Source organism: Rhinatrema bivittatum, chromosome 7, assembly GCF_901001135.1.
Source record: "Rhinatrema bivittatum chromosome 7, aRhiBiv1.1, whole genome shotgun sequence".
NCBI lineage: Eukaryota > Metazoa > Chordata > Amphibia > Gymnophiona > Rhinatrematidae > Rhinatrema > Rhinatrema bivittatum.
Window position 1 is genome coordinate 44,950,875 of NC_042621.1, and position 22,959 is coordinate 44,973,833.

General features: G+C 48.2%; 1 protein-coding gene across 2 annotated transcripts in view; it reads left to right on the plus strand.

Moving 5' to 3' along the window:
- Nucleotides 1-22,959, plus strand: part of TERF2 (telomeric repeat binding factor 2) — a 240,998-nt gene that overhangs the window by 106,110 nt on the left and 111,929 nt on the right. For both annotated transcript variants that reach the window (XM_029608308.1, XM_029608309.1), the window contains exons 5-6: nt 14,807-14,953; nt 15,484-15,614. In XM_029608308.1, coding sequence (XP_029464168.1) covers nt 14,807-14,953; nt 15,484-15,614 — 278 coding nt within the window. The remainder of the gene's footprint in view (nt 1-14,806; nt 14,954-15,483; nt 15,615-22,959) is intronic.

Below are 22,959 nucleotides of genomic sequence, written 5' to 3' on the forward strand. Positions count from 1 at the left end.
GGGTCAATAATATGCTGGGGTTCATCAGGTACGTCCTCTGAGAGGAAAGAGCGAGATAATGCGTCTGCTCTGACATTCTTGTCACCAGGGCAATATTTTAGCAAAAAGTCAAATCTGTTGAAGAACAGGGACCACCTCGCCTGTCTATGGTTGAGGCGTTGAGCGTGACTGAGGTACTTCAGATTTTTGTGATCAGTGTAAACAGTAATCTGATGTTGTGCACCCTCAAGCCAGGGGCGCTATTCTTCAAATGCCATTTTTATTGCCAACAGTTCTTTATCCCCATTGCCATAGTTCTTCTCCGCTGACGAGAAGCGTCCGGAAAAGAATGAACAGGCATGCAAGATCTTTGAATCACCGGTCTGGCTTAGGACAGCCCCTACACTTACATCAGAGGCATCGACTTCCACAATGAAGGGTCGAGCAGGGTCCTGATGGCGGAGACATGGTTTGCTTTGAAAGGCGTCTTTTAACTTCTGGAATGCAGTCACAGCTTCCATAGACCAAGTAACAGCGTTGGCTCCCTTCTTAGTCATTGCTGTTAATGGAACAGTCAACGAAGAGTAATATTTAATAAAGGTCCGGTAGTAATTAGTAAATCCCAAAAATCATCTTAGAGCTTTTAGGCCCATGGGTTGTGGCCATTTTTGAATATTCTCAAGCTTCTGAGGGTCCATTTGGAAACCACTGTTTGAGACAATGTAACCTAAGAAGGGCACGGATTCTTTATGAAATTCACACTTAGACAATTTGGCATACAAGCTGTTCTCGCAAAGTCTCTGCAGAACTCTTTTGACATCTTCCTGATGGGATTACAGGTCCTGAGAAAATATCAAGATGTCGTCTTAAGTAGACAATGACACATCGGTAGAGTAAATCACGCAGAATATCGTTCATTATGTTTTGGAAGACAGCCGGGGCGTTGCACAAGCCGAAGGGCATCACCAGATATTCAAAGTGTCCATCCCGGGTATTAAAAGCCATCTTCCATTCATCGCCAGAGCAGATGCAAACTAAATTATACGCTCCTTTGAGATCAAGCTTGGAGAATATCTTGTCTCCCTGTAATCTATCAAATAGCTCCGAGATGAGTGGTAAAGGGTAGCAGTCCTTTATGGTGATCTCATTAGACCTCTGTAGTCAATGTACGGACGTAACGTTCCATCCTTTTTCCCCACGAAGAAAAATCCTGCGCCGGCAGGAGACTTAGAAGGTCTTATGAAACCTTTCTGGAGATACTCCTGGTTGTACTCCAACATCGCCTTATTCTCCACTAGGGAGCGGGGGTAGACCCTTCCTTTGGGTGTTTCCGTATTTGGCTTCAAATTGATTGTGCAGTTGTATGATCTGTGTGGAGGTAACACATCAGCAGCTTCTTTTGAAAATACACTTGGTAAGATGCATATTGAGGCGGCAACCCAGGCAACAATGGGGTAGTTGGCATGCATGGTAGTGGAGAGACTTCCATTAAGCATTTGCCATGACAGTCTGGACCCCAACGTGAAAGCTCCAAAGTGGTCCAGTTGAATTGTGGCATGTGTTTCTGCAGCCACGGTAGCCCAAGTACCAAAGGGTGCATGGCCTTCTCTAGCACAAAGAAGGAAATATTCTCTGTATGAAGAGCGCCGGTACGCAAGCTCACTGGTTTTGTAAGCAGAGTTACTTCACCCGGTAAGGGCCCTCCATGAATAGAGGACTAGAGTAATGGAGGCGTCATAGTAGTAGGGATCCACAAACGTTTCACTAGACGTTTCAAAATGAAATTGCCCCCTGCCTCAGAGTCTACTAAGGCAAGGGTCTGATATTCCAAAGGCCCGAAGATTAAAGGTACTGGAAGAGAGTGGAGAAGAGGGTGCAGTTAGACCTAAGAAGAGTCCTCCCACAGGACTTAGGTATGCCAGTTTCCTGGACATATAGGGCATGTTTGTACAGCATGACCAGCTTGTCCAAAATACATGCATAGTCCCAACCTCTTTCGGACTCATCTCTCTTTAGAAGTCAAATGACTGGAGCCCAGTTGCATTGGTTCTTCTTCACCAGCAGCAGGCCCTGGGAGTGTAGGCTTGGGTAGAGACTTGACACAAATCTCTCCCTGGAGTGGTCGTCTGGGACTCTTGACCTCTTGAACTTTGTTGCGAATTCGGCGATCAATCTTTGCTGCCAAGTGCATAAGTTCTGCTAAGGTCTCTGGCATCTCACGAATCACCAGTTCATCTTTCAACCGGGAGTTCAGGCCTTCAAAAAAATAGGGTTTTCAGGCACCTAGGGTCCCAATGTAATTCAGAAGCCAACGTCTTGAATTCAATGGCGAAGTCTGGTAAAGGTTTGTTACTTTGTTGTAGATGAAGCAAAGCTGATCCTGCTATCAAGTACCGGGCAGGGTCATCAAATACTGACTTAAACAGTTCAAGAAACCCGTCAAGATCATTCAGGATAGGGTCATTGTGCTCCCACAGCGGTGAGGCCCAAGCCAGCGCTCTTCCATCCAGATACGAAAGGATATAGGTGGTCTTGGCATACGCTGTAGGGAAATGGTTAGGTTGCAGGGAAAAGTGCATGCAACATTGATTAATAAATCCTCTACACTTCCAAACTTCACCCGTGAAGCGTGTCTGAGCAGAGAGAGGCACTGTAGACTTGATCGTCACTTCTGGCGGTGTAACTTCTTTACCTGCAGCAGCTGGTGCATTCATCTGTGCGTGTAGCTGATTAAAGGCAACAGGCAAGTTGTCTAACGAATTCTGTTGTTCGGAGATTCGCTGGGCCAGGCCTGGAATGGCCTGCAAACGGTGAGCTGAGCCGAATCCATTGAGTTAGCAATCTGTTATGGTTATGAGGTGTTGGAGTGGATTCTTGAGTACTGCGGTGATGGCCACTTCCACGGGGAGGAGCCCCGTGAGGAACCGCAGTACTAGGCTAGACTCTATACACGCAGACACAGAAAAGTTGTATTTATTGTACAGCTCGATGGTACCGCCCAGGGAGCGGGCAGCAGTGAAGGTAACCCAGTGAAGTAGTCCAGGGGTCCTCAGCAGAGGAGACCAGTCTCACACTCAAGTAGGTGATAGGCAGCATGGCGTAGCAGGGACGGGTCCCGGATGAAGACACAGAGCACTGATGCTTGAAGGTGAGACAGACTGAAAGGGTTAGTACTCACTGAAGCAGAAAGCTGTATAGTTGAAGGTCCTGGCAGGCAGAAGTTGTTCAGTGGCAGGCACCAGATTAGGGAGAGCAGGCCCTCGAGGAGCGAGTACCCGGTATCCCAAGATAGGTACCTGAAATAGAGCAGAAGGGGTACCTAGGTTACTGAAGAAATACCCCAAAGGGCAGAGAGAGCTTCCTGCGGCAGCTGAGAAGCGGCAGAGCAGCTTAGACTGGAGGCAATCCAATCCTTGCTAACTTAGTTTGTTAGCAAACGAAGGGCAGGCTAAATACCAGGATGTGATGACGTCACTCGGAGGGGACACCCCCGAGGTTCGTGCCATGACGTGGATAAAGACGTGGGTGGCGTGCACGCACGCACCCTAGGAGGCCCTCAGGAAAATCATGGCGAACACCGTTGCTGTTGCCGATCCGGGGACACCGGAAAGAGCAGCATGAAGACGCGACAGCAGCCATGTTCCCAAGGCTTGAGGAGTGAGAGAAGAAAGGTGAGGCACAGAAGTCGAAGCCATCTGAGACCGACGGATGCGACATGGAGTTCCTTCAGTACCCTAGGATGCATACCATCCGGTCCAGGTGATTTGCTACTCTTTAGTTTGTCAATCTGGCCTACTACATCTTCCAGGTTCACAGTTCTTCTGTCTCATCACCCTTGAAAACTATCTCTGGAACTGGTATCTCCCGAACATCCTCATTAGTAAACACAGAAGCAAAGAATTTAGTCTTTTTGCTATGGGCTTATCTTTCCTAAGAGCCCCTTTAACCCCTCCATCATCTAACGGTCCAATCGACTACCTCACAGGTTTCTTGCTTCGGATATATTTTTTAAAGTTTTTATTATGAGTTTTTGCCTCTAAGGCCAACTTCAGTTCAAATTCTCTCTTCGCCTGTCTTATCAGTGTTTTACAGTTAACTTGACAGTGCTTATGCTTTATCCTGTTTTCTTCAGATGGATCCTTTTTCCAATTTTTGAAGGATTTTTTCTGGCTAAAATAGCCTCTTAGAGCTGTAGACTTACTTATTGTCCCCCTTCCAGTTATTAGTTTAAATTTGATCATGATATGATCACTATTGCCAAGTGGTTCCACCACCGTTACCTCTCCTGTGTTCCACTAAGAATTAATCTAAAATAGCTCCCTCTCTTGTTGGTTCCTGAACCAATTGCTTCATGAAGCAGTCATTTTATTACATCCAGGAACTTTGTCTCTAGCAAGTCCTGATGTTATATTTACCCAGTCAATATTGGGGTAATTAAAATCTGGTGCAGGATTAGAGTTTAATCACCAAGAAATGCTGTTAGAGTGTTTACACAATTAAACATCAAACACATATAAGGATTTAAACTGGCAACTCCATGAATTTCAAGTAATACTTTAAACTCGGTCCCCCGACACGGTCCCGTGTTTCGCCAGGCTGCGTCGGGGGGGAACCAGGGATACATTCAAATCTCTAAAATGTCACCCGGAGCGCCATTTTAGAGATTTGAATGTATCCCTGGTTCCCCCCCGACGCAGCCTGGCGAAACACGGGACCGTGTCGGGGGACCGAGTTTAAAGTATTACTTGAAATTCATGGAGTTGCCAGTTTAAATCCTTATATGTGTTTGATGTTTAATTGTGTAAACACTCTAACAGCATTTCTTGGTGATTAAACTCTAATCCTGCACCAGCGTCTTGTGACACTTGCTTATGTGCAAGGCTTTGCTTCTTCTCTTTCTGGTAATTAAAATCTCCCATTATTATTGCACTGCCTAATTGGTTAGCTTCCCTGATTTCTCTTAGCATGTCATCATCTGTCTGACCATTTTGTCCAGGTAGACTGTAGTATACTCTTACCCAACACACATGGGATTTCTACCGATATAGATTCTACTGAGCATTTAGTCTCTTGTATGATCTTTATCCTGTTGGACTCTATACCATCCCGGACATAAAGTGCCACATCACCACCAAGTTGATCCTCCCTATCATTGCGATATATTTTGTATCCTGATATAGCACTGTCCCATTGGTTATCCTCCTTCCTCCAGGTCTCTGTGAAGCCAATTATGTCGATCTCATTTACTGTTATACACTCTAACTCTCCCATCTTACTACTTAGACTTCTGGCAATGGCATACAGACATTTCAAAGTGTGTTTTTTGTTTGTATTAACAACCTGCTTTTTCAGTTCTTAGAGATAATTTGGAAACTTTAGCTCAGGTGATTTTTTTTTTTAATTATCTCTTTATTAATTTTCAAAAAATAAACAAAGTAATTACACCTTGTAACAGAAACAACAAATGTATTAATCATTTCTTAGAAATCTTTACATTTGAAATCACTATATTATGTTTCACATATCCTAACATCATAGGGATAATGAGAGGGGGGAGGAAACATTGAAAATGAGGAATAATTACAACTATACAACTTTTTATTTCAAAATAATATAGCGTATTTGAAAGTTTCCCATTATTTTTCACTTCGATCCACTACCACTTGTATTAATGACTAGAGCTGGTCTTCTAGCTTCCAGGAATTCTTTTAGCTGAATAATATCAAGGAACATATATGTGGTTCCCTGAAGTTTCACCACACATTTGCATGGGTACTTTAAAATAAAACTAACACCCAAAGCCAAAACTTCAGATTTTAACTGAAGAAAAGCCTTCCGGCGAATTTGGGTTAACCCGGCTAGATCAGGGAAAATCCTAACCAGACCCCCATGAAAAGGTGTGCTCATAGATTTAAAATAAGATCGCATCACACTATTCATCTCTTGCTCCATATGAAAAGTTACCAGCACAGTTATTCTTTCCAGTATCTCCACTTGGGATTCTTCCAGATATTGTGTTAAATTTGAAAAATTTACTAAATTCCCAGAGGGATTCACTACAGAAGAGCTTTGTTTTAAAGGCAAATGTACCAGTTTCTTTATAGAGGGAATTTTATCTGGGGGAATCTTCAAAGTTTCTCCCAAATACCTTTTCAAAGTAATAAGAACAAGCTCATCTTTAATTTTTGGAAAGTTCAGTATCTAGACATTAAGGTTTCGAATGGAATTCTCTAAAAATTCCATTCTACGAACTGTAGCTAGTCTCATGGGTAATCACCGACGTTACATTTTTCAATTCTTTAACATCTTCCTCAAGTGAATGAATGTCGGTGCATTGATCCGATGGAATGCGTTGGTGATCCTGTGCCACTGTATCTAATTTTAAGGAAACATTTTGCAATCTTAAAGTTTGTTCCTGAAAGTCATTAGACAGTCCTGCCATAAGATCCCATAGGGATTCTAAGGTAACAGTTGCTGGTTTGACTATTCCAGCCGGGTTTGGACTCACCCTCATGGTTCCAGGTTCATGTTCTTCTCCACTTAATTCATTAAGTAACCAGTCCCCAGTACCAAGAACTCCTCCACTGGGTAGGGTCAAACTCTGGTCCTGGGTCGAAGTCCTGGCCTGCTCCTGTTCTCCGCCGCAAGCTCTGTCCGTCTGGAAAGGATCTATGGAGACACCTCCATTTCCTCCAGTGTTTGTGACCAGTCTCAGGGGGGAAGCTAATAGCAGCTGCCAGGGATCTGGGGGACTCAAGGTTATCTCCCCTGGTGAAAGAGATGTTCCTCTCACCTCTCCAACTGGGATTGCCGTCCCCACTACTGTCGTGGGAATTGCTTATTCCGGTATCAACCGCTGCTGTAGGGGAAGGCTGGGCTCGGGGAGAAACACCCTTACCTTCCCTTTTCATTTGTGTGGCATAATAACCACCTCTGTTACTAGCAACTGTAACATGGAATAGACTTAGTTTTTGGGGTACTTGCCAGGTTCTTAAGGCCTGGATTGGCCACTGTTGGAAACAGGATGCTGGGCTTGATGGACCCTTGGTCTGACCCAGTATGGCATGTTCTTATGTTCTTATTAACCTCTTCAAGCAGGAAAAACGGAGTTAGGCAGCGCGACACACCCTGAGCTAGCTACTTCCAAATCGCCATTTTGGATCCACCCCAGCTCAGGTAATTTTTTACATATAGGCACATGGACAACATTTGCTTTTATTGGAACCTCTCTGTTGGGATGCCCTAACTCTCCTGTTTCATTAGCATCCTTTTTTCATATCAGTCAGGAAGTTTCCCTCCTGGCCTTTTCGTGCGAAGAGTGTAAGATTGAGGTACTTGGATTTCTGCCAGTGGCTTATTTGTTATTTGGAATTGACTAACGACTTTCGTAAGTCTAACAGGTAGTTCGTCTTGTTCGGTTGTCCACACAGGGGAGCAAGCAGTTTCCAAAGCTATTCTGGCTTGCTGGATTAAGGAGGCAATTATTTCTGCCTACATAGGTGGCTGGCAAGAGGCCTCTCACATATTCTGTGAGAGCGCAATCTTGTTTTATGGGCGGAAATCCATGCGGTCACTCCTGCAGACATCTCCAGGGTGGCCACTTGGTCTTCCCTGCTTACCTTTGTTAAGCATTATAGGCTGGATATTTTGGCCAAAGAGATCCCAGTTTTTGAGGCTGTGTTCTTAAAGGCAGCCCGTGCTTCTTCCCACCCAGGTTAGGAGAGCTTTGGTACTTCCCACTAGTGCTGCCTGAACTGGTGTTGCCGGGCGATATGGAAGGGGAAATTTCCCTTACCTGCTAATTTCTTTTCCATTAGTCCTGCCACACTGGTCCAGGACCTACCGAGAAAGCAGGGATCATTCATCTGTATTAGCATTAACCTTTGTCTCCTAAATGCTTTCTGGAATTGTTTAGTTACATTTCTGTCTTCTTTCTGTTCTTTTCTGTTTAGGAGATGTGAAGACCAGGAGGATTTGCTTCTAGGTTATATGATTTAAGTATTTAATTTAAAAAATAGAAAAAAAAGATGAGGAATATTGGGTCTGCTTTTGACAGTAGTGTACTGGATTTTTACGGTGCCTCAGCACCCGTAAGTTGTGCTGGTGATGTCACTCTGGAAAAACAGTGCTTTCTGTCTCCATCTACTGGTAGGGGGAAACTACCCACAAGTGATGCCTGGACTAATGGAAAGGAAATTAACAGGTAAGGGAAATGTCTCCATACTTGTGTCCTGTTTTCACTAAATATTTGTCTGCTACACAAAACTATGCCTCCAAAGCATGGGAAATTCAATCCATTCACAAGCAGTGCCTCCTGCTGGAGATGAGGTTGGAGACCACCCTGACCTTCTGGCTTCCAACAAGATATCTGCAGCAGGGCTCATGACTTAGTTCTGGTCACTTAATTTCTTCCACAGCAATGGGTTTGAACAGATTTTCATTTAAACCTTTATTTCCTAGCGTGTAGCCAGATGGACTCAGAACAAGTGGGTATAGTGTGCTCGTGCTAGCAGTTGGAGACGGATCTGACGTCAGCACGGGTACATATACCCCCACAGGAAGTGAAGCAACTCAGTAATTTCCGTCTCCAAAGCAGTTTGGAGTGCCTGCACGCTCGCTGAGCGTGTTTTCCAAATCTACTTTCTATTTTCTACTTTCTACTTTCCAAATTTCTCAGAAGACGAGCCCCGCACTCCTGCGGTGATACCCTCGGGTCCCTCCCCCAGTTGAGTTTCCCGGGGTGATTTCCGCGATCCCTCGGAGGTCTGCACCTCGGTCCGGTGGCTGAATCGCGGCAGGGATCTAGCCCCCGAGCGAGAAGGGCTCGGGTCGGGCTGAGAGGCGCCTCGGTCCCTGCGTGGACTTTGCCCCGAGCGAGACGAATTCGGCGGCTTAGAGGCAGCGGGTGCATTTCCTCAAGCGTGGCTGTGAAGGTATTTCCCCTCTCCCCCCGCAGCCGGAGACCGCCCAGGTTACAGCCGGGAAGCGCCGAGGATCAGGTAAGGCATATGTCTCTTACTTTTTGGTCTCCAAGGTACGAGGATCGGTGGTGTTGCCTGCATGTGGCACGCCGTGGAGGTCGCCATTTTGTCTGCCTTGTTCAGGCATATTATTGAGCGCATATTGCTGACCACATATTATTGAGCACATTTTATTGAGCGCATATTGTATATTATTGAGCGCATATAGCTGACCGCATATTATTGAGCGCATATTGTATATTATTGAGCACATATTGCTGACCACATATTGTTGAGCGCATATTGTATATTGAGCGCATATTATTGAGCGCATATTATATATTGAGCACATATTGAGCGCATATTGTATATTACTGAGCGCATATTGCTGACCGCATATTATTGAGCGCATATTGTATATTGAGCGCATATTATTGGCAGCATAAGCACCGGCGCCCTACATTCGCAAGACGCGATGGAACATTTAAACGCCTCGGCGTCTCCAGAGACGGCACCTCCTGCTTCCGGCATGAAAGCTCTAGGCCTCTGCTCAGCGTGCCAGCTTAGAGCCACGCAGAGCGAGGAGCCAGACTCCCTTTGTGCCCAATGCGAGGAGGCCATGGGAGCGTCGGGCCAGGACCAGTCTCAACCGAGGTTTACCGACAGTTCCCCAGGGGCCACCCCGGATCTAGCGGGGCGCCCTGAACAGCCAGGAATTCCGGGGGACTTGGTACCCTGACGGCTAGAAACCGCTTCCATTTCCTGGGTTGACTTATTTAAGGGGATCCACGCCTTTGTACAGATGCAGTCAGCGTCCCGTCCAGGCCCTGCTGCCGCTTCGGCTGACCCTGCCCCTGGCCCTTCTCGCCCTTATTGCGGGCACCCGCCTCCGGGCAGTCCCGCTCATGCGGACCCTGATGTCTCGGAGGACGAGTCCGAATCCCCGAGGAGGGAGAACTTCCCTCGGGGATAGAGCCATACTGAACCATGAGGCGGTTCTTTCCCAAGGAAGATCTCTCCGACCTGGTTTCTCAGTGCCTGACGGAGTTGGCTATTCCAGGCTCCCAGCACCATGGAGGCATCTACGCAGAACCCCCTGCTGGAGGGTCTTCGTCCCACAGCCCGCCATTTTCCCTTCCTGCAAGCGGCGCAACAGCTGATCGATCTGGAGTGGAACGCGCCAGAGGCCTCATTCAAAGGGGGTCGGGCCCTGTCCGGCATGTACCCCCTGGACCCGGCAATCAAGGATATGCTGGCATGCCCTCAGGTGGACGCCTTGGTTAGCGCTGTGGTCAAGCGCACTACCATTCTAGTGGAGGGGGGGGCGGCCCTCAAGGACGCTCATGACCGACGCCTGGACGCCATCCTGAAACACACCTTTGAGGTAGCAGCTCTGTCTTTGCGAATCGCAACCTGCTGCACCGTGGTAACGTGTTGGTTTGTCACAGGTCAGGAACAATGCTCCGGCAGCTGACATGGAGTCAGCTCTCTCGTTCCTTATGGATGCCGCCTCCGACCTAGTCCGTACGACAGCCAAGGGGGTCTCATCCTCAGTAGCAGCCAGAAGGCAGCTCTGGATACGAAACTAGTCAGCCGACGCCCCTTCTAAGACACGTCTCACTAGAATGCCATTCAAGGGGTCTCTTCTGTTTGGCAGCGACCTAGATAAACTGGCCAGCACATGGGGTGCCTCTCCAGTACCTCGACTGCCGGAAGACAGGTCCAAGAGGAACCAGCGCACCTTTCCGAGGCCCTCCAGAGGTAGAAGCTCTCAACGCTTAACTCCCTATAGGAGTCGCTACCAGGCGCCTCGTCCTCAGGCCAGGAACCAGTCCTTTCGGACCAAGCAGCACAAGAGGGGAGCCGGCTCGGGTTCGGGTCCCGGCCGCACCCCCCAATGAGAATCAGCCAATCCATCCGGGGGTCGAAGCCATAGGGGGCAGGTTAACCCTCTTCTACCCCAGATGGGTCGAGATTACGTCGGACCAGTGGGTCCTCGCCATCATCCGAGAGGGGTATTATCTGGACTTCCATCACATCCCTCCGGACAGGTTCGTGGAATCTCCGTGTCCAATCCACATGAAAGCAGCATTGGAAGCTACCCTAGCGAGGCTCCTGTCCTTGAAAGCCATAATCCCAGTACCTGCATGGGAGATGGATTCTGGGCAATATTCCATTTATTTCATGGTACCCAAGAAAGAGGGCACGTTCCAGCCCGTATTGGACCTCAAGTCAGTCAACAGATACTTAAGGGTCCCGAGGTTTCGCATGGAAACTCTGCGCTCAGTCAAGACCGCAGTACAGCCAGGGGAATTCCTCATGGCCTTAGACTTGTCAGAAGCCTACCTGCATATCCCGATCCATCGAAATCATCAGCACTACCTACGTTTCAAGGTTCTGGGACAACACTTCCAATTCCGGGCTTTGCCCTTTGCGTTAGCCACGCGCCGCGGACCTTCACCAAGGTGATCATAGCAGTAGCAGCGGCGCTCAGAAGAGAAGGAATCCTTGTCCATCCCTACCTAGACGATTGGCTGATCAGAGCGAAATCACGAGAGGAGAGCCATCGGGCAACCAACAGAGTGATCGCCCTCCTGGAAATCCTGGGATGGGTAGTCAACCTAAGCAAGAGTTGCCTACAGCCTTCCCAATCACTGGAATACCTGGGAGTCCAGTTCGACACCCAGGCAGACAAGGTCAGCCTCACTACCAAGAGGAGGTTAAAACTCCAGACGCGGCTATGGTCCTTGATGGGAGCCAGCCGGCCCATAGCTTGGGACTGTCTGCAGGTTCTCGGTCTCATGGCATCCACCCTGGAAGTGGTACCCTGGGCAAGGGCCCATATGAGACCACTACAACGCTCCCTCCTCTCCCGATGGAGCCCTCGCTTCCGGAATTACTCCGTGCATCTACCTCTACCAGCCAGACTACAACCCAGCTACGGTGGTGGTTGCAGTCCGACCACACGAGCAGGGGGTCGAAGATGTCCTCCCCCACGTGGACTCTGCTCACCACAGATGCCAGCCTGAGTGGATGGGGAGCACACTGCGAAGAGCTCACCGCCCAAGGGCGGTGGAACAGAGAAGAGTCGGGGTGGAACATCAACCGTCTAGAGGCACGGGCAGTTCGATTAGCATGCCTGCAATTTGCCCACAGACTGAGGAACAGAGTAGTCAGAGTGATGTCCGACAACGCCACCACGGTGGCATACATCAACCGACAGGGCAAAACCAGAAGCCAACAGGTGTCCCTAGAGATAGCCCCGCTGATGGCTTGGGCAGAGGCGAATCTCCAGGACATCTCCGCCGTCCACATTGCCGGAAGGGACAACACCGCGGCAGACTTCCTCAGCAGGTTAAACCTAAATCCGGGAGAATGGCAGCTGTCCCCTACAGCCTTCCAGATGATTGTGGATCAGTGGGGGACTCCGGACATGGACTTACTGGCGGACAGGTCCAATGCTCAAGTACCCAGATACTTCAGCCGCAAGCGAGATCCGTTCTCTCACGGGATCGACGCCCTGGTTCAGCCATGGCCTCCAGGGACCCTGCTATATGCCTTTCCTCCGTGGCCCCTGCTGGGCGCCCTTATACACAAGATTCAGAAGCACAGAGGCCTAGTTCTTCTAGTGGCTCCAGACTGGCCAAGAAGACCCTGGTACGCGGACATGAGAAGACTACTGACAGGGGAGCCTCTTCCCCTGCCTCCTCTCAGGGACCTGCTATGTCAAGGTCCCATCCTCCACGAGGATCCGGCTCAATTCTCTCTTACGGTCTGGCCATTGAGAGGGCTAGACTGAAGAGAAGAGGTTACTCGGAGCCGGTGATAGATACACTCCTCCGAGCTCGCAAGTTTTCCACATCCCTCACCTACATAAGGATCTGGAGAGTATTTGAAGCCTGGTGCGACACTCATGGCACCAATCCACATGCGACCACAATCCCTATTGTTCTGGATTTCCTACAGGATGGGCTTCAGAAGGGTCTCTCCCTAAGCTCCATCAAGGTCCAGGTGGCTGCGCTGTCTTGCTACAGTCCCAGGAGGGAGGGCAAGACCATTGCCACACACCCAGATGTTTCCTGCTTCCTGAAAGGAGTCAAGCACATTCGTCCGCCACTGAAGTGGCCAGTGCCCCTGTGGAACCTCAACATAGTTTTGGATTTCTTTGCGGGATCCACCTTCAGACCCCTTCGGGGCCTGTCTCTCCGTTTGCTAACGTTGAAAATGGTGTTCTTGCTGGCAGTATGTTCCGCACGCCGCATCTCAGAGCTACAAGCACTGTCCTGCCGTGATCCCTTTTTGCGAATCACTCATGAGGCTATCCATCTTCGCACGGTTCCCTCCTTTTTACCTAAAATGGACTCACAATTTCACCTCAACCAAACCATATCTTTGCCAACCACGGCGGGTTTGAAGAAATCTGAAGAAGGGCGTTTGTTACGCCATCTCGACATCGGCAGATTGCTGCCCAGATACCTGGAAATGACAGAAGCAGTACGAAAGACGGACCATCTGTTCGTCCTTCACAGTGGGAAGAAGCAAGGGGAAGCGGCCTCTTGGCCTACCATAGCCCGTTGGATCAAAGAAGTTATCAGAGCGGCCTACGTAGATCCCGGAAAGTCACCACCTTTACAGGTCAAGGCTCATTCTACCAGAGCGCAAGCAGCATCTTGGGCAGAATCGAGGATGCTGTCGCCCGCAGAAATATGTAAGGTGGCGACATGGTCCTCCCTCCATACCTTTTCCAGATTTTACCGTCTGGATGTCCAGACCAGGGAGGACACAGCATTTGCGAGGGCAGTCCTACGCGGTCCTCAGGCAGCCTCCCGCCCAGTCCGGGAGTAAAGCTTTTGTACATCCCACTTGTTCTGAGTCCATCTGGCTACACGCTAGGAAATGTTGAGATTACTTACCTGATAATCTCCTTTTCCTTAGTGTAGACAGATGGACTCAGCATCCCGCCCGGCTGCAGGTGTACATGGGTTTCACCAATTCAAGGTAAGCCATGTCCGTTTCTTACATAAGAGCGTCCACTCTACCAGGTGTCGACGCCTTCTGGTTGGAAACGCTGGCGGTCTCCAGCTACTATCAATCGGTCAGGGGAATCCTGTTTTCTAATTCATTGATCGGTCAGTACACATATATCCATAACAGCTTTTGCAAGAAGATTACTGAGTTGCTTCACTTCCTTTGGGGGTATATGTACCCGTGCTGACGTCAGATCCGTCTCCAACTGCTAGCACGAGCACACTATACCCACTTGTTCTGAGTCCATCTGTCTACACTAAGGAAAAGGAGATTATCAGGTAAGTAATCTCAACATTTTAAGCTTTTTTTTTTTTCCACACACTGCTGTTTCCAGGGGATATCTCACCCCCCTCACAAGTTTGTTTGATAAGTTTGTCTTCACCCTCATCTCCACCAGGAAACTATGTCTGTGAATAGAGTTTGGGGGACTATGACACAAGCATTTTCCAAGCAAAATCATGATTAAGTGGACTATTTGTAAAAGTTCTTCACCAGTGGAAATGGCTCTTTTACCAGGCTAAGGGGGCTTTTGCAACCTGCCCACCCGTCTGTTGCTGGGAAATAATTTTAGCCTGAAAGGGTAAGTGCAGATTTATGGGTGCTTGAGAACTGGTGCAGAATCCACACACAAGTACCTGTGGGCAATTTTACCTGAGTAAATGGTTCTTGAAAACTGCATGGGCCCCCGGAGGTTCAACAGAGGCTTGCTTCAGGGGTGCACTTCGGTACAGGAGCCCACTGAAGGGTTCAGTTTTGCAGAGAGGCTTGTTTGTTGAGGGTCAAAAAGCACATGAGCCATGTGTCTGAAATATGTCCATTTATTTTCCTTTCTAACTCAGAAACTGAGTACTATGTTGATGAATATTATTTGTGAGAAGGACACCGCACATCCAATGATCCAGAACTTCTGCTATGAGACCGTTAAGAAGAAGATGTTCCAGTGTTTTGACGACCTGACTGACAACACCGAACCTTTCCTTCTCACTGTGTGTATCTTTCCTCTCTAGCCCCTGTTTCCGAGATAGTGGGGCTAGTGTGATACACTGTCCCAGCTTTTCATGGCAGGAATAGTGTTAAATGGGACGTAGGTAGCAGAAGAACTCAATTTTCTCAAAATGCTGCATCTTTCATTCTAGCTAAGGTACTGATCCACTTACACAGGCTCTGCCTTTTCACACCTTGTTAAGGTGAGCATGAAAGCTTTTATTCTGTTGGTTAGTGTTGGCCATCTGCCCACTTTTTGCCCTTATCAGGCTATACTTGTGTAGCAGGTCACAAAGCCTCTGTAAACAGCTGTTTTCTCAATCACATTATCATCCTTTGCTCTCTAGTCCCAAATGTGTCACCAGGAATATTTCTATACTTAAGAGCCACTAGAAATGCAGTGCAGAATGAGATTGTGTTCTGGGTGATAATGCAGATGAGGAGGCATCAGGTCCTTAAGCATGGGAGAAATTCAGACCTAGCTGAGCACTCCCCAACACTGCAGTAATTTTTCTTTCTCCTCCTTTTCTAGGCAGCTAGAAAGGTTTTTCTTCAAGAAAGTTTTACTGAGAAGTTGGAGAAATGCAGCAAAAGATCAGTGTGTGACCCAAAGCCAAGGCTGGAACCAGAACCTATGGAAAAATATTGCAAAGATGCCAGGAGGTGAGAATTCCTGAGTATTTCCAAGGCTTTGCTGGATGTTTGCAGAGTTTTGCAGTTCAGCGGTGGCATGCTTGAGGGAGGTCGCATCACATGTCTAGTTCTAATATTCCTGAATGGGAATTTCTTCCTTAGTGCTCATTCCTTTAGGACTTGAGCCATGCGACAGGCCCAGCCAGTTGGGTTTTCAAGATATCCACGATGAATATTTTATTTAAAAGGACTTGTTGCCCACACCATCCAACATTTGGGGCAGGTTACAAATAAAACATTCATAATAAAATTCAAAGTGCAAACATATATAATTTAAAAAAAAAAAAAAAAGAAAAAAACAAAGTAAAGGCATATGCCTATACATAGCCTGGGTATTAAGAGGCCTAATAAAAAAACAAGGGTAGATGCTTTAAAAGGTAATGGACTGGAGAGCACCAATTAGCCTGAAAGAGGACTTAAGGCTTGCAGAGGTCTTTATGTGTTTGTCTGAACAGACTTTCACATAAAGTCTGTTTTTTGAAATTCTTGGTGCTAGACAAGGATCTTGAGTGAGGTGGGATAGAATTCCATATAATAGAGCTGTCAATAGAAAAAGCCCACTCACGAGTTACTGCCAGCCTGGTGAGTCTTGGAGAGGGCATGGGTAGCAGAAATTGATTTTTTTGATCTTAAACTGCATGAAGGAACATCGAAATGAAGAAATGTGTGTAACCATGGTCTGTTGACATTGTATATCAAATTATGTATTGTAGATACTATTTTATATAATATCCTCCACTGAGCTGGCAACCAATGTAAGGAATACAGAACTGGTGTGATTGATCGTGGGGTTTTGTATTTGTAAGTAATTGGGCTGCAGAGTTTTGTACGAGCTGAAGGAGCCCGATTGTAGACTGAGGAAGACCAACATATACATAGTTACAGTAGTCAATCCCTGTGAGCACTAGCGATTGAAGGACAATCCTAAAGTCATCAAGTTCGAGTAATGGTTTGTGTCTAAGAAGATGGAGCTTGTAGTAGGATGATTGTAGAACTGATTTGATTTGTGATGTCATGTCAAGTTTAGTACAAAAGGAAACATTTGATTCCAAACAATCGTGTCTCCTATTACTTTTAATAAATTTGTTTTCATTAATTGCTTATTGAATTTAGAAGATGACAATGAGGTTCCGAGCAGACTGGGAAATATGAAGCGTAATATTATCAAATGAAAATGTCTTAGACATGTCAGAAAATGCAGGGTTACCAAGAACCATTATCTCTGTTTTTGAGAAACTCAAAGTTTGTTCTGAGACAGCCACTTATTAATGGACAAAGAGAGGGTGGTGAATTGGGCTATGGATTGCCAATTCTGTCGGATTAGAAAGTAAAACTGAATAATCATTCATGGAAAGGAATGTACAGATGGGTGAGAGATTTTTATATTAAACAAGATGGCTGAGAGCGTTGAGCCTTGGAACGCCAGTATTAATTGGGAACCATGAAGAGGTATGTATACGTATTTGCTGTGATTGGTATTGAAAGTAGGATTTCAACCAGGAGTGTATGTACCAGCCAGACCAATGTTAGCGAGGCGAGAAAGAAGTATGTCATGGTTGATAGTATCAAAGGTAGCGGAAAGATCTAAAAAGATCAGGACATAAGGGGTTCCAGAGTCAAATCCCCTTCCCTGTACATAACCGGATCAGTCCAAACTGCTGGGTTATGCCTCCTTTCCAGCAGATGGAGACAGAGAAAAACTTGAAGGGCACCCTCTCTTAACATGGTCTGCCACCTGCGCCTCTTCAGTATTTCTGTCTCCAGCAGATGAAGGTGGCAGAACCTGCGGTCCTCTTTTAGTTAGTTAAAAAAAAATAGGGGAATCTATCATTTAGGCATTCCTTTATTGCCATTGTTGGAGCAAGCAAGTCCCCCCTGGTTGTAGGTGAGCTAGGATTCAGGAGCCTAGTAGCTCGCATATCCCGGGAGACGACAGCCTGACTGGGTGAGTACCGGTGGTCTGGTCCCTCCCCCTCGATCTTAGCCTCAGAGACATGACATTCCTCTGCAGAGGCCTTTAAAACAACAAAAAAAAAGTTTAGGCTGTGAGCAGATGATTTTTTTTGCCGCGTCTTGGTGTTTTCTTTCCCGCTCTCTTCCTCCGGGTATCTGAGGCAATTTTTTAATATTCTTCTTTCTGCCGGCGCTGCCCCCCCCCCTTCCCATGCTGCGTACGACGTGATGTGCTGCCTGTGGGGAGCCGGCGGCACAGCTCTCCTGCGATAATCTATGTTTAAGGTGCCTCCCAAGCGGCGAGGGTCCCTCGATGACAGCAGGGAGGTCAGGGGCTAGAACCTGCACTTCGGCCGTGCAGCCAGGTGCTCCTGACAGTCTGCAGGCCCCATTCCTGCTGAGCGTGGGAACGGCGGCCATCTTGGATGCAGTCTCGTTGGCAGCAATACAGGCAGTAGGGGGAGGGGATTCTCCCTCACTGCTTTTTCCTCCCGATCTTAGTCCTGAGGGACCCTTGGACTCTCTGCAGGAGGACCTGATGACACACACAACCCCCCCCCCTCGTGGGGGCTTTACCACCTCAGGCCCCATTTTCTGCTGACTTTGTGCTTTTAATGCACAAAGCCTATCTGGCCAGTCTCGCTCAGCAGGGTGAGGTTTTCCTTCCCAGAGCACGTCTTTTGGCAACACAGCCCCCTCCTCCAAAGATTCCTAGATCTTTGGAGTCACAGGAGGTTAATAGGATTCGTACGCTCCAAGGACAAGGAGCCACGGTTCGCCGGACCAGGATCCGGTCCCTGACAAGGACCTCATAGAAACATAGAAATGACGGCAAAAGAAGACCAAACGGCCCATCCAGTCTGCCCAGCAAGTTACGCACTTTATCCATTTTTTTCCCCTTTTTTTTTCTCTCCCACCTGTTACTATTGGCTTCCAGTACCCTCCAGCCCTAATTCCCCTCCACCCCACCACCAATTTAGAGAGCAGCGCCGTAACTGCATTCAAGTGAACGTCCAGCTCAATTAGGGGTAGCAACTGCTGTAACAAGCAGGCCACACCCTTACCCCATACTCTTACCCACCCCTGTTTTTATTTTTTTATGTTTTGAGATAGCAGCCCTCCATCCTTCCGCTCTGTGAAGGTGGAACACCAACTACTGGCCACTGGCGTCCCGCTCCGTGAATGCCTCTGTGGCTACTGCCGCTCCGTGCAGTGTTTGAATGCCTCTGTGGCTACTGCCGCTCCGTGCAGTGTTTGAATGCCTCCTCTTTATTCACGCCCTCTAGACTTGATGGATCCACAGTTTTTATCCCACGCCCCTTTGAAGTCGTTCACAGTTTTAGACTTCACTACTTCCTCCAGTCGAAGGGGATGATCTGCAGGTGCTTCGCCTGTTCCAGAGAGATGAACTTGACCCGCTGATACCACATGTCCTAGCCAAGCTTGGAATTACCACCTTTCAGGAAGTTCCGGATGACTCCACTGTGGATCCTGTCCTGGCAGGCTTGCGGGATCTAGCCCGTACTTTCCTTTTCATCCCATGCTGCTGCAATTGATGATGTGAGAATGTGATTCGCCTGATGCGGACCTGAGAGTGGGGCGGGCAATGGACAAACTGTATCTGTTGCCGGAGGATTCCCTGGATCTTATTAAAGTCCTGAAGGTAGATGCTTTGGTTTCCGCAGTCACCAAGAGGACGACTATCCCGGTCGCCAGTGAAGCGGCTCTTAAAGATATGCAAGGCCGAAAACTCGAGGTCTATCTTAAGAGAATATTTTTAAGTGTCAGCTCTTGGGGTCGTTTCATGGTGAGACCGCACCTTAAATACTGTGTATAAATCTGGTCGCCGCATCTAAAAAAAAAATATATAGTTGTGATGGAGAAGGTACAGAGATGGGCGACCAAAATGATAAAGGGGATGGAACAGCTTCCCTTTGAGGAAAGGCTGAAGAGGTTAGGACTGTTCAGCTTGGAGATGAGACAGGGGGATATGATAGAGGTCTTTAAAATTATGAGAGATCTTGAATGTGAATCGATTTTTTACACTTTCGGATAATAGAAGGACTAGGGGGCACTCCATGAACTTAGCAAGTAGCACATTTAAGACTAATCAGAGAAAATTCTTTTTCATTCAATGCACAATTAAGCTCTGGAATTTGTTGCCAGAGGATATGTTTATGTTGCCAGAGGATATGTTATGTTGCCAGAGGATATGTTGGCCAGAGGATATGCCAGCATTATTGTTAGTTCTATTGTTACCTGTTTTATTGTTCAACTGTTCTATGTAAAGCCCCACTACTCTTTTTGGGCATTTAAAAGTTGTATGTAAAACCGGATTGATTTGTAGTTCCTACAAGAACTTCGGTCTATAAAAATTAAAAATAAATAAATAAATAATATGGTTAGTGTAGCTGGGTTCAAAAAAGGTTGGATAAGTTCTTGGAGGAGAAGTCCATTAACTGCTATAATCAAGTTGACTAAGGGAATAGCCACTGCTATTAATTGCGTCAGTAGCATGGGATCTTCTTGGTGTTTGGGGTACTTGCCAAGTTCTTGGACCTGGTTTGGCTTCTGTTGGAAGCAGGATTCTGGGCTTGATGGACCCTTGGTCTGACCCAGCATGGAAATTTCTTCTGTTCTTCTGTTCTTATGTGGCTGTACCAGTGCATGAGGTCCTCCTTGAGCTCCTCTACCGGTTGTGGGAGCACCCAGGCTCCGTTGCCTCGGTCAACTGGAAGACTGACGCCGTTTATTTAGTGCAACAGGCCCTGGGATTCTAAAAAAGCCAGCTCCTGCACCAGTCCGTGGTAGTGGAGTCTGCTCTGAAGAAGGCCAAATGGGCCCGTACTCACTCTTCTGCCCCTCCAGGGAAGGAGCAAAGGACCTTGGATGCCCTGGGCCACAAAGTCTTCCAAGGGGTGATGCTCATTGACCAAATAGCGGCATATCAATTGTACATGAATCAGTACAACTGTAACCTCTGGAAGCAAGTCCAGGAGCTCGCTGAAGGTATCCCACAGTAGTCCCAAGAAGACTTGGAATCCATAGTGCAGAAGGGGTTCGAGACTGGCAAGCACGAAGTACGAGCGGCCTATGACGTTTTTGAGACGGTGGCAAGGATATTGGTGGCTGGGCCTGGCTTAAGGCCTCCAGCCTCTGCCCTGAAGTCCAGGAGAAGCTGGCTGACCTCCCGTGCACAGGTGAAAACCTGTTCGGAGACCAGGTCCGGGACGCGGTGGCCCAACTAAAGGACCACCATGAAACACTGCGACAACTGTCTGCCAGCACCTCTGATCCTTCCTCAGCGACCCATTGGGCACTGCATCGAGACCCCAGGAAAGCCTTCTATAGGCAGCGGAGATTCTGTCCTGTGGCCTCTCAAGCTCGCGTGGCTCGGGCTACCCCAAACGGCCATCCACGACAGCAGCAGGTGCCTCAGGCCCAGCCTGCACCTCTGCCCGGCCCTATGGTGGGATTTTGTCTGGCTCAGAGAGAGCAGCAGCCTGACCCTGGTACCCACAGGTCCTGACCCACCAGTTGGGGACCAGCTATGCCTGTTTGCAGATCACTGATCCCCCAACACCACCAACTGATGAGTGTTGACCATTGTGAAATGAGGCTACCGCCTGAACCTCCTCAGAATTCCGCCAGACTCCCCTCCCTCACTGGGGTGGGGCCTAGTGGAGCATGCGATGATCCTCGAGTTGGAACTCTCTCGGCCCTGTTGCGGGCAAAAGCCGATTCCCCACGCTCAGCAGGGCTGGGGGTTCTACTCCAGGTATTTTCTCATTCCAAAGAGAACAGGCGGCCTCCGTCAGCCTCTGAGCCTTAAACAATTCCTGGGGCAACAATGGTTCAAAATGGTCTCCTTAGGCACCTTAATTTCCCTTCTTCATCAGGGGGACTGGCTCTGCTCTCTCGATTTAAAGGATGCCTACGCACACATCACCATATTTCCGCCTCATCGGAAATTCCTGCGCTTTGTGGTAGGCCAGCGGTATTTTCAATACAGGTTTAAAAACATAAGAACACACCATACCATGGGTCCATCAAGCCCAGCATCCTGTTTCCAACAGTGGCCAATCCAGGCTAGAAGTACCTGGCAAGTACCCAAAAACTATCCCATGCTACTGATGCTAGTAATAACAGTGGCTACTTGCAAAGTCAATTTGATTAATAGCAGGTAATGGACTTCTCCTCCACGAACTTATCCAAACCTTTTTTAAACCCAGCTACACTAACTGCACTGGCAACAAATTCCAGAGTTTAATTGTGTGTTGAGTTTTAAATGTGCTACATGCTACTTCATTCTAGACCCAGGGTCTTTACCAAGTGCTTGGCGGTGGTGGGAGCACATCTTTGCCGCAAGGGAGTGCATGTGTTCCCATATTTTGGACGACTGGCTCATCAGGAGTCCCACGAGCAAAGGAGCCTTTTGGGTCCTGCACGCGACAGTGTGAGTGCTCCAGTCGCTGGGATTTCTTATCAACTATCCAAAATCCCAGCTGACGCCATCCCAGTGGCTCAGCTTTATTGGAGCAGACCTGAGCACCACAGTGGCCAGGGCATTCCTCCCCAGTGATCGTGTGGCAACCCTGGCAGCCATGAGGATGACACACTGGACCTTGTGTTCCCAGTGACACCAAGCCTCTCAGGAACTCTCCGCGCTGGTCTGGATAACAGAGCCGCTCCAGGACTCCCTTGCCTGGTGGGCACAGGAAGGCAACCTGAGCAAGGGACTTCCGTTTCAGCCTCCTCCTGCTCAGGTGATCCTTACCACCGATGCGTCCAACATCGGCTGGAGTGCACATGTAGAAGGCCTCCGCACACAGGGTGTGTGGTCGAAGCCAGAGGTGAGGTGCCAAATAAATTACCTGGTACTCCGGGTGATGCGGTATGCCCTCTATGCTTTCCCGTTTCGCCTGTCCCACAAGGTTGTTCTGTTACAGACGGACAACCAAGTGGCTATGTGGTACGTTAACAAACAAGGGGGCACAGGCTCCTACCTGCTCTGTCAGGAAGCAGGGCAAATTTGGGCCTGGGCCCTGTCCCGGGCCATGCCGCCTACAAGCAGTATACCTTGCAGGGATGAAGAATGTGGTAGCAGATCGCCTCAGTCAGACATTCCATCCCATGAGTGGTCCCTCAACCCCTCCGTGGCGGACAAGATCTTCTGCAGGTGGGGTCGGCCGGAGCTGAATCTCTTCACATCCCCTCAGAACCACAAAGTGAGTCGTTTCTGCTCCCTGTACAAGGCGGAGAGAACCAGCCATGGACGCTTCGTCCAATCTTGGGGCACGGGTCTTCTGTACGCATATCCTTCGATCCTGCTCATAGGCAAGACCCTCATGAAGCTCCCAAC